General features: G+C 45.1%; 1 protein-coding gene across 1 annotated transcript; it reads left to right on the top strand.

The window, feature by feature from the left end:
- Positions 1-593: 593 nt before the first annotated feature.
- Positions 594-7,711, top strand: LOC308672484 (sushi, nidogen and EGF-like domain-containing protein 1). Its single transcript, XM_081335452.1, has 7 exons — positions 594-693; positions 2,111-2,146; positions 3,174-3,304; positions 4,070-4,351; positions 5,506-5,643; positions 7,276-7,448; positions 7,550-7,711. Exons 1-7 carry the CDS (start codon positions 657-659, stop codon positions 7,551-7,553), a joined length of 801 nt encoding a protein of 266 aa, XP_081191578.1. The 5' UTR covers positions 594-656; the 3' UTR covers positions 7,554-7,711.
- The last annotated feature ends 4,510 nt before the right edge of the window (positions 7,712-12,221 follow it).

Genomic DNA, 12,221 nt, shown 5'->3' with positions numbered 1-12,221 from the left:
GAATGGGGGCCACAGCAATAAAAGCTCTCCTCCTGTACCCCACTAGCTGAAATTCCTTAGCCAATGGGGTCCACAGCCTGCCCCTTCTGCCAGAGTGAGTGGGGCAGGTGACTCCCATTGGAATGAGACATTTCCTAAGATCGCCTTTATGTTCTCCCCCTTCTAGTGTGGACTTTGTAGTGGCCTTTCATTCAAGGATTAAATCAGATCTGACCCTGGGTAGCCTTTTGAGTTTCACCATTGAGATGCACTTTCTTGTCACGTTTTGGGCCCAACAATACTCGAAACAAGATGAATGCTAAGTTTGTTTTTTGATACGATCTGTAAACATTTCTTCCTTTTGCTGTGACTCAACCCAGGAAGCTGGTCAGCCCATCAGTTCTGGTGTTGACTGCTTCTCACAAAAGATGGGGAAATTCATACAATGGATTGAAATGTTCCAGAGCATTTTTGTTTGGTTAAGTCCTTTTTCCTTTACAACAAATGTTTGCTGCCTTTGTATACCTTAGGTGTGACAGATGCATACATGGGTCTTTGTGTATGGATATATATATAAACAACCCACGTTTGCCTTTTCTTACCATACAAGAAACAGAAGGCATCCCAGACCACTACAACAAACTTGCAGACATTCATTCAGTCAAAAAAGGAACAAGATGGAGGCCTTTTATATTTTCCTATTACTTGCAGCTGGTAAGTGAAGTTCTTAAAAATCAAGTATGAAGCCTAATTTTAATTCCTGAAAAGGAGGTTAGATTTCAGATCAATTTTGTGTGATAGTAGTCCACCATGCTATCTTATAAAGGTAAAAAGCATTTAAAACTTCAGTCTATCTACCAATTCATACTGTATACGGCAGTTCATCATAGTATTGTATGATCATCAAAGCGAGATACTCAAAATGATTTTATTTTAAAACTGAGAGCCCCTAAGTGACTTTTTAATCTACAAGAGGAATGGTAAAAAAATGACAACTGTATAACGTAGTTAAGAAAAATAAGAACATGTTTTTAACTGAACTAACCACCTTAATAAATGAATGTAAGACTTTGTATACTGTTTTTAAGTTTTAATACTATGAAGCACAATGGAATGGAAAGAACACACAGGGCTCTGTGATCTGGTGGTTCATACAATATGCTAACACTCAGCCTAAGTTATAAAATACTGTGATCATCTTAACATACAATGCTTCAGCAATCCATATGATGTCATAAGATAATGAACTGGTCCCCCCAGCACATGAAGATAAAAGCTGAATTCTTATAACTTCCTGAATCACAAATTGCTGGGTTCAGTTTTAGTGTAGCCTTACTTTCCTATGGATCTAAGAAATGAGTAAATTATTCTTATTACAAAGGACAGACAACTTAACCCTCCTTCTCCATCCTGACAACTTCTAGTTAGCTTGGAGACCTGCCAGCCATTTCTTGGCCATGCCGGCTAGTAATTTGAGGAACGGTAATATATCTGAAGGGCACCTGGTTGAAGGAGGAAACCTGAAGGATGCCGCTTTAGGTTTGGTGACTCTGAGGAGATTTTAGCAGAGATCAGAACACAGCTGTGTAGGATGGGTGGACTTGATGGTGCTCCTTCTGACTACGGGATCCTTACAGAAAGTACTGCCATTGGCACAAGTCCCATCCTCTTTAAGAAGATTATGCCCAAGAGGGACTCACATGTCAAAAATGTACAAACTCATCTGAAAATTATTCACTTTCTGTATTCTGAGTTCCTCCTTTGAAACTGCACATTCTATCTAGAACAGCGTTTCCCAACCTTAGGAACTTGAAGATGCGTGGACTTCAACTCCCAGAATTCCCCAGCCAGCTGTGCTGGCTGGGGAATTCTAGGAGTTGAAGTCCACGCATCTTCAAGTTCCTAAGGTTGGGAAACGCTGATCTAGAAAACAATTCCTGGTACTTCTTTAGACCTCTGACAAATTTAGCGGTATTTCTATCTTCTAGTTTTGAATCAGAGTGGTGTTCAGTCACGCTCATTCTCATAAAATCACTGAATAATGGATGATTGCATACACCTAGGATTTACATATGTGAATAAAAACAGTCCAGATCTGACTGCATTTTTGTTTCTGCTTTTTTTTTTTTAGGATCAGCATTGCCTTCTCTGGCTGCAAGCCCAACGAGTAAGTTTTAGTTGAATCCATCAGTCTGATTACGAAATTTTCTAGGCCCAAAGACAATTCTATGCTGAGAATAATAGCAAGATAGAATGGTGGAGGTTGATCCCAAGATAAGGATCACAGTTAACTTCATCCAAAAATAATCTCCCACATTCCAGATCAACTTTGCCCTACCATGTTCTCCAGGTGTTTGGACTACACCTCCCAGACGTTTCACAGCAGCCATGCTGTTGGGAGAATTCTAGGAGGTGGAAGTTTACCCATCAAGAGGACATTCCTTACACCTTCATATATGCCCAGATGTTTCTTCCTAGACCTGCTGTACTGGATGGCAACGTCTCAAGAGAATTCTTCTCACACCCATCTGAGTACAAACTGAGTACAAACTTCTTTATGGTTGTAGTCTGTTTTATTGTGATGGGATCAACTGGCAAAATTCTAAACTCCCATTAATGCCAGAATATTGGTAATCAAACTTTAAAATGCAAAAAAAAAATGTTTGAAGATCGTAGAATAGTCTGTGCTAAATGTTAGAGGCCTACTGCCCTTATACTAATAACAAATTTCTACTAGCTCCTATTGGTCATTTCCCAAATTAAACTGTCAATTCACCAGAGTTCCTGCCAAGAGCAATCATGAGGTAACCATTCATGAATAGAGATCAGTGGTTAGATACTACCCAGTAGACCAGGGATCTTCAAACGTGGCCCTTTTATGACTTGTGGACTTCAACTCCCAGAATTCCTCAGCCAGGCAAGCTGAGGGAGTGGAAGTCCACAAGTCATAAAAGGGCCAAGTTTGAAGACCCCTGCAGTAGACCATCAGCTGAACAATCAGCTAAGGGTTAGGTTAGCAGTTGAAAATCTCAAAACCAAATATGGTTTTCTGAAATACAGTATCCAACTCAGGTGGAGGCAGGAAGCAGCCTCTGAAGAAATTGGTGTTCCAGATAGCTGTTTGGAGGGGGAGGAGAAATCAAGGTCTGAACATAACTGCTTTTGTAAACCAGTGGTATTCTCTCTTATTCTAGCATCGTTGCTCTATCCTTATGGGAAAACCGAAGGTGACTCAGAAAACCCAGTGGCTGATGACGGGAATTCTCCAGAGATCTCCATCAAAAAGTCATTCTCCTTCTATGGCAAGAAATACAACTCGCTTTTTGTATGTAATACCTGCCAGATATAAACCTCGTATTTCTTTATAGAAACTAAGAAAAAGGCTACTCAACTCAGCTTGTCCACCCACCCACCCACCCCCCTCGCTCTCAATATGCTTTATTTATACCTTTATTTCTTTATACCTCTCTGGAAAGGCAAGACGTAGCCTTGCTGAGGTAGCCGGGCGTGACCAAACTTCCTTTGGCTTTCATTTCTAAAACAGCTTCCTAGTTGGGTAAGAGTCGTAACTAATAAGTGCTCACTAGTATGCCTTTCTGAGAATGAATGGGTGGGATATGAGCAATCTGCAGTCACCTAAATACATTCAGAAACCCAATCATGAGGACAGTAGAAATCAGTGTGAGAACGTTATGGGCCTCCCAGTGTTGATCTCCAAGTCCAGCTGGAAGTGAGGATGTTGGGAAATAAAATTTTGCAGCATCTTGAGACCCATGGGTTTCTCTTCTTTGATATTAACTTATACTTGTTTCATGATTTCTGTTAAGGAACAATGGGAACTATTGCAACCTGTTCTCGTTTGCTAACCATTTAGTTAACTTTGGTTAGTGTGTGTGTGTGTGTGTGTGTGTGTGTGTGTGTGTGTATCTGTGTGTGTGTGTGTATATATAGAGAAAGCATCCTATATTAACCCAGATCGCTTTGTTTATATCTTAATCTCTTTTAAGATTCTAGAAAATTGCCTAATGTCATAACAATATTGAGTGTGTCAAATGAACACGGCATACCACCTTGTTTTATATTTCTCCAGGTCAACAACAACGGAGTTATCTCTTTTGGAAAGTATGTCTCAGAATATACGCCTAATGCTTTCCCTCTGGAAGATGGAGTACCTTTTGTTGCTCCATTTTGGGCTGATGTTGACAATAGAGTCAGTGGGACAATCCTCTGGAGACAGACCGAAGACTCCGTGCTGCTTAGTCGGTTTGCTGCAGACCTCAGTCGGTACCACCCTGATGTTTCCTTCACACCCATCTGGATGTTTATCGCTACCTGGGACAAAGTAGGCTACTATGGATCTGTTTCAGATAAGGTAGGTCTCACACAGTAATGGTAATCTAGAGCATTTCTCCTCCTCCAGTGGCTGCTGCTTATTTGCTGACAGTAAGTGTAGTGTATTGGGCCACAGCCTGGGGATTGTGGACTCCTGATCCATATAATCCTCAACCTGCAATGTTCAAGGTTGCCAGGTTGCCACTAGATGGCATCTCTATCATCCTGCAAAAAAAAGTTATAGCTGATCTAGGAAGTCAAGCAGAGGTAACTCTCTACTTAACCACCACAACTGGAACTAGACTTTCTATCGTAAATTGATACAGCCATAAAGTGAGTCATCACTTAACCAGATCCAATTTACCACCATTTTTATCACAGTCATTAAGTGAATTACATGGTTGCCAAGTGAATCCAGCTTCCCAGATTGACTTTGCTGGAAGCCAGCTGGGAAGGTTACAAATTGCGATCACAGGACCACAAGATGCTGCAACCATCTTAAATACAGTTGCCAAGTCTCAAATTGTGATTGCATAACCACAGGGGCTGTGTGATGGTCCCAAATTCAAGGACAGGTTGTAAGTCACTTTCTCTGAGGCCACCGTAATTTCAAACCAGGGGTCTTCAGATTTGGCTCTTTTATGACTTGTGGACTTCAACACCCAGAATTCCTCAGCCCAGGCACACTGGCTGAGGAATTCTGGGAGTTGAAGTCCACAAGTCATAAAAGGGCCAAGTTTGAAGACCCCTGCTTCAAACTATCATTAAACAGTGGTAAATCAAGAATTATCTGTAGAATTAACTCTGCTTAGTTACAGAGGTAGGCAACCTTGGCTCTTTTATGACTCATGGACTTCAACTCCCAGAATTCCTGAGCCAGCCATGCTGAGGGGAAAGGGAGAGGTTTCCAAGCTGAGCCATGCTGGCTCAGGAATTCTGGGAGTTGAAGTCCACGAGTCATAAAAGAGCCAAGGTTGCCTACCCCTGGCTTAGTACATGGATATGTACTAAGTTGGACAGTATATAGCCAACAAAAGGAATGGCATAACCTTTTTTTAGGGGATCAAGAAACCGCAGGGATATGTTCAGGTACGTCCCTAGGACTTGAATTCGACTCCAAGATGACTTTACTTTAGAAACAAAAGCCAGGGTAGTCATGCCTTAAAATATCACCTTTCTTTTTTTAAATTGCAGGTCAACACTTTTCAAGCTGTCCTGGCCACCGATGGAGAAATATCTTTCATCATGCTGAATTATGTTGACATACAGTGGACCACTGGATTTGGAAACGATGGAGATATCTACACAGGGCTCGGAGGGACCCCCGCGCAGGTAGATTTGGGATAGTTTGAAAGTGCAGCAAGAAATGCAAGTTTATGTCTGCCCAGTGAATGCAACCTCGTTTAATCAAAGTGGACTGTTACAAAAAAAAGTGGCTCTTGTCTTTCTCTGTTCCTACTTTTATGCTGATGCTTTCATTTTTCTTATGTGCTTCAGAAAACTTCAAAAAATACCAACCTCCGTTGGATAGCAAATGTTCTCTTCGTTGCTAAGCAGCACCATCCTCAAGAACAGTGGCCAAAAAAGAGTAGAGTTAGTCCTCAAGTTACAACAGTTCATTTAGCGACGGTTAGAAGTTACGACGGCACTGAAAAAAAGCCACTTAGGACCATTTTTCACACCGATGACCGTCGCAGCATCCCCACGATCACGTGATCCAAATCAGATGGTTGGCAACTGACTCGTACTTATGACGGTTGCAGTGTCCCGGAGTCATGTGTATCCCCTTTGGCGACCCTCTGAGAAGCAGAGTCAAGGGGGAAGCCAGATTCACACTTAACAACCGTGATTAACAACTACAGCGATTCACTTAATAAATGGGGCAAGAAAGGTCATAAAACGGGGCAAAATTCACTTAACAAATGTCTCACTTAGCAACAGAAACTGTTGGCGTACATTGAGGACTACCTTTATTAAAGAAGGAATGCTATGTCACAGCCAGCAGTGAGGGAGGAAGAGGGGATAGTTCTGTCCGAGTGGTGGGCGCACAAGTTGGCCGCTCACACAAGTGGAGCACACACGTTCACACGCTTGCCCACAGAATCTGGCTTCCCCATCCACTTAGCTTGTCGGAAGGTCGCCAAAGAGACCGCATGACCTAGGATGCTGCGACCATCATAAATATGAGCCCGCCGTCAGACATCCGAATGTAAATCACATGATCATGGGGACGCTAAAGTGTTGCAAGTGTGCAAAATGGTCACAAGTGACTTTTTTCACTGACATGGCAACTTTGAATGGTCACTAAATGAAGTGCTGTTAAGTCGAGGACTACCTGTACAGGATCCACAATTGGATATCGTCTCTCAGAAGTAGCCTAGCCCCGTGGTGGCGAACCTATGGCACAGGTGGCACGCAGAGCCCTCTTTGTGGGCACACGCGCCGTCGCCCCAGTCCTAGGCCTTCAGCTGGGTTTTATAAAACTTTTTTGCTTTAGGCCTCTGCGGCCGTGTGCAAAAAAAAAAAAAGGTTCAATCAGTCAATCAATTTCAACTTCTCGCAGGAAAAAAAAAGATCTCACAAAGTTGGAATTGATTGATTGAACTTACCACCGCAGCTACGCCCACCCAGTGTGCCACGCCCACCCAATTGACCACATCCAGCCAATGGGCCATGCCCACCCGACACCCGACCATACGTAAGTGGGGTTTTGGGTTGCAGTTTGGGCACTCGGATCTCTAAAAGGTTCGCCATCACTGGCCTAGCCAAAGCAGGGCGGAGTAGGACAATTCCCTTCTGGGATATTGATTCTAAGCTCCTCTTAACACATCTCAAAATAGCCCTGCCCTTTTGAGAAGCCGCATTATATGGTTGATACCCAGAATTGGAACCCAACGAGGACATTTGTTAGGGCGTTAATTAGAAAAGATGTTATTCTTTGCCTCTTCTCTGCCTCTTCACCAGGCTGGCTTTGACAGCGGGGACAAAGAAAATTACTACAACATCCCTGGATCTCGAACCGCTGATATTCTCAATATTAAAGAGACCACCAATGTTGGTCAAGAAGGCCGCTGGTTGTTTCAAGTGGATAAGGCAGTCATTGGAGTCCCCACGGCAAAAAGTGATTGCTTAAATAAGTAAGTGCCAGACCCGCTTTTTCAGTTGCTAGGATAGATAGATAAATCATTACTAGATCCACGGTCCCTCACTTAATTTTGCTGTTGTCCCTTTTCAACAGGTGAAATCACTTCCGGCGCGCTTCCAATCTGCTCCTCCAGGCCAGCACGGGACAAGTTGAATAGCATCTGGCATCTTTCTCAAATCCCTCTGCTACCCTCTTCAAACAGAAATATTTTCTGGAGCTGCCATTGACTGTAGATTTAGCAATAAAGGATTGCGCTCAGATTGATGGTGTGTCCATTGATGAGCGCGGGGGAGGGGGGGAAGGCATGATTGTTGTGTGTGTGAGTACGTCAGCCTGTGCACATATAAAGGTAGCATCTGTGCTCATGCGTGATGCTTTTTAGGGGAGTGATAAGCCTAACACTCTGTGAAGTTGGTTTCCTTCATAGGAGATGGGTGCAGATGTAATATCCCAAGCGATGGAAAATGCGACGTAGACAGCCATCCCAATATACACGTTGACCATTCCATTCTTTATGCCAGAGGTGTTCAACCTTGGCAATTTGAAGATTTCTGGACTTCAACTCCCAGAATTCCCCATCCACAGGTCTTAAAGTTGCCAAGGTTGGACATCCCTGCTTTACGTAACGAGAACAGGCACATCTTAGTCCTTCAAGGAAGATCAGATTAGGAATCCAATGTCACGTAGGTCAGTAGTACTTTTATTGTAAAGCCTTAGTAACTCTCTAACAGATCTCAATGTTTTCCCCTTCTCTCCCTTTATCTTCATAAAACTAGCGAGGTCTTGTCCGAAACATTTACCTCTGCCCTGGACTCAGTCTTCTTTTAGTTGACTGTTGTCTTGATAGTGACTGCTCCTCCTATACCGCAATACCATTCCCTCTTCTACCTACCAAGGGACGCGGTGGCTCAGTGGGTTAGGACGCTGAGCTTGTCGATCAGAAGATTGGCAGTTTGGCGGGTTGAATCCCAAGTACCGCGTAGCAGAGTGAGCGCCTGTTACTCAGCCCAGCTTCTGCCAACCTAGCAGTTCGAAAGGTTCAAGGTTTTGGTTATGATCTTTAAGTCCTTACATGGCATGGGTCCGGGTTACCTCGGGGACCACCTGCTGCCGGCATCAACTCCCCTCCGCCCTGTGCGTTCCCACAGAGAGGGCCTCCTCAGGGTGCCGCCAGTCAGGGAATGCCGACTGGTGGCCCCCAGGGGGAGAGCCTTCTCTGTGGGCGCTCCGGCATTATGGAACCAACTGCCGGTGGAGCTCCGGACGGCATCAGATCTCCGAACTTTCCGTTGTGGCCTGAAGACCCACCTATTTGAATTAGCTGGTCTGGCCTGACGGGGGATTATGGGTTTTAAATTGTGTTTTAGAATTGTATTACTGTTTTTAACCGGGCATTGGTTTAATCTTTTTTAATTTTTGTATTGTCTTTTTTATACATGCCCTGTGAACCGCCCTGAGTCCCTACCAAGGAGAAGGGCGGTATATAAATTAAATAAAACTAGAAATAAAACTAGAAAGTGTTGTGACTCAGGGCCAGCCTGTGGGTCCGGCAGCCGGCTCAGATGTCTCGGATGACTCAGATGAGGGGGAGGAGGAGGGTGTGGAAGACGAACTGGTTGATGATGGCTTGGAGGCTTCGCAGAGCCCCCAGCCGGGGCCCTCTTCTCAGCTGCGTGAGCCCGATAGTGCGGAGGATGATGACCCACAGCTGGCCCTGTTCAAGGACGCCCGACGCAGGAGGCAGTCGAGCAGGACCAAGCAGAGAAAGGCTGTGGGACTCCTCGGGAGGAGGCACAGGGAGGCCATGCCCTGAACTCTAAATAAAAGGAGTGTTTGGGGAAGGGCTGGTTGCTGAAAGCAACCCTTCCGTTTGAGGATTCAAGTTCCAGTGTTTTTGTTTCTTGTTTGAGTAATAAATCTTGGCAGACGCTTTCCAGCCTTAGACGCTCTCCAGTCTCTACTGTTTGAACAGGGGTTTGCCTTATCGCAAGGCCGGTAGCAGGCTGGTTCAGAACAGAAAGCACGTAAAAATGCAAGTAGAAAAATAGGGACCACTCCGGTGGGAAGGTAACAGCGTTCCGTGCACCTTTTGAAGTAGCCGAAGGACCACTCGGGACGACAGGCTAATAACAACAGATTTATTTAAGAGCAAGGCAAACAAAGAATAACTTGTCCGGCTTTTATAGCCGGCAGCTGGTAGCGAGGACCAATCAGCGGTGTCCATTTTGGCGCCCTGTCAGGCAGGGACCAATCCGCGTCGTCTTTTGTTGACAGCTCCGGCTTCCACGTGTCTTAGTGTTTTGACAGCCGCGAGCTGTCAGTGGTTGCGCCTGCGCTGTACGGTGGACGCTTTGACAGCTCAGGCTTCTTCGTAGTCCGGCGTTTGACAGCCGCGAGCTGTCAGTGGTGGCGCCTGCGCGGTGCGGGGAACTTTGACAGCTGTCAAAGTTCCCGCGTGTTTTCCTGTCAGGCTGCGTTTAGTCTATACGCTTGCTGCTGCCGCTTTGATTGAACAGTTAACATATATACATCATATCAAGGGATTGTTTACATATATAACACACCCCTTACCCCTCCCCTGGTGCGTTTCTGCCGTCTTGGATGTTTGAACCTGCCCACTGATAGTCTTTTAGGTAGGTGGGTGGTCTCCGATTCCTGGTTGAGCGGCGAAGGGGTGGAGGGTGCTCAGGTTCCGGGTCTTCGTTTTGGTGTTCTTCTTCCTGGTTTGGAATAGGCAGCATTTCCGGTGGGAGCTGTATGCTGGCATTGGTTGGTTGCCCAGAAGTGTGTGGTGGTTGTCTGGGTCTGAGCTGATCAATATGGCGGCGTATGTTGCCGTGTGCTTGCGTAGCTATAAGGTATGAGATGGGCCCCGTTTGTTTTATTACTGTCCCTTGGACCCACTTGTTTTTATCTGTGTATGATCGCGCCCAAATTAATTGACCTGGGTTGAGTGTGCGGGCGGGGTGGGGGTGCGGTTCTTCTTCTGGATACGTGTCAGGGTGCAGTCTGTCCAGACGTGTTATTAGTCTTCTCCCCCATCTTAATTCGGCTGGTGATTTGCCGGTCGTGGAACAAGGTGTTGTGTGTTGTGCTAAGAGGAACTGGCTGATGCGCCTCTGCCAGTTTCCTTTAACGAATTTTTTTAATGCTTCTTTTGTGGATCGTACCATAATTTCAGCCATCCCGTTTGACGATGGGTGGAACGGCGCCGACGTGACCAACCTAATACAATTCTTCGTAGCGAAGATCTGGAATTCACGAGAGGTGAATTGAGGTCCGTTGTCAGAAACTATGGTGTCAGGTAGGCCGTGCGTAGCGAATATTTTTCGTAAAGCTTGTATAGTGGCTTGGGACGTTGTTTTTCTAAGGGGAGTGACTTCCAGCCATTTTGAGTGGCTGTCTACTACAATTAAGAAACTTTGGCCTTGGATGGGTCCCGCAAAATCTATATGTATACGTGACCAAGGGTTCCTTGTTGTTTCCCATTTATGGATTGGAGCCTGGGGTGGTTCATTCCTGGTCCCTTGACAGGTATAACACCCACCCACGTACTTTTCTATTTGTTTATCTATGCCTGGCCACCACACATAACTTCTAGCCATCGCCTTCATTTTTACAATTCCAGGGTGTCCTTCGTGTAAGATTTGTAATGTTTGGTCTATGTTTCTTTCTGGTATGATGACCCTATTTCCCCACAGCAGGCATCCTCTATGTGTTGAGATCTCATTTTTTCTGTTATAATAGGGTTGGAATTGAGGTTGTGGATTTTGAGCTGGCCATCCTGTTGTGGCCCATTTGTGGATTCTGGCAAGTATTTTATCTTTGGCAGAATTAGTAGCTATGATGTTTGCAGTCAGGGGGCATTCTGGAAGTTGGGAGATTGCTAAAATCTGGCTGGCTGGGGCTGGGTCTGGGTCCCTGGTTTGTATGGGCAGTCTGCTGAGGCAGTCAGCATGACCCAATTCTTTACCTGGTTTATGTATTAGTTGATAGGAATAGGCTGCTAAGAAGGTTGACCATCTTAGCATTCTCGGGGAGAGAATTTGTGGAGTAGTTTTGTTCCACGTGAATATGCCTAGCAGGGGTTTGTGATCTGTAATTATAGTGAATGGTCTTCCATATAGGTAATCATGAAATTTTTTGACCCCTGCTACTATTGCTAGGGCTTCCCTGTCGATTTGGGCGTAGTTTCTTTCAGCTTTGGTTAGAGTGCGTGAATAGAAGGCTATGGGTCTTTGTGTGCCGTCCTTGAATATGTGACTTAAAACAGCCCCGATTCCATAGGGAGAGGCATCGCAAGCGATGCATATTGGGGTGTCCTCCCTGAAAAGGGTGATAGTTGAACTGTGACAGATAATCTTTTTTAATGAATGGAAGCTATTCTCATGTTCTTTGGTCCAGGACCAAGTTGTACCCTTGTCTAGGAGTCTATGCAGAGGCTCCGCAATAGTGGCCTTATGGGGGATGAAGGCATGGTAAAAATTTAACAATCCTAAAAAGGATTGCAGCTCTTGCTTATTCCTAGGACTGGGTGCGGTTTGAATAGCCTGTAGTTTTTCTGAGGTGGGGTGAATGCCCTGGCTATCTATTTTGTACCCTAGGAATTCAGTGGAGGTGACTCCAATAGAGCACTTTTCCCGCTTAAGTTTGAGGCCGGCTTCTCTGAGCCGGCTTAGCACAGCTGACAGCCTGTCAGCTAAGTTCGCTTCGTTTTCTCCGGCGATGAGAACATCGTCAAAGTAGGGGCAGACCCCGGGTATTC

The sequence above is a fragment of the Vipera berus genome (assembly GCF_964194415.1).
Source record: "Vipera berus genome assembly, chromosome: 9".
In the NCBI taxonomy this organism is placed as follows: Eukaryota; Metazoa; Chordata; class Lepidosauria; order Squamata; family Viperidae; genus Vipera; species Vipera berus.
The sequence above is the reverse complement of the archived record's forward strand: the minus strand, read 5'-3'. Positions and strand labels throughout refer to the sequence as shown.

What these genes read in the sequence shown, in the direction of transcription:
- LOC308672484 (XM_081335452.1), top strand. Translation starts at nt 657, where the DNA reads ATGGAGGCCTTTTATATTTTCCTATTACTTGCAGCTG. An exon ending in TCTGGCTGCAAGCCCAACGA is followed by an intron (nt 2,147 to 3,173) that starts GTAAGTTTTAGT and finishes CTCTTATTCTAG; the next exon opens with CATCGTTGCTCTATCCTTAT. An exon ending in ATGGATCTGTTTCAGATAAG is followed by an intron (nt 4,352 to 5,505) that starts GTAGGTCTCACA and finishes TTTAAATTGCAG; the next exon opens with GTCAACACTTTTCAAGCTGT.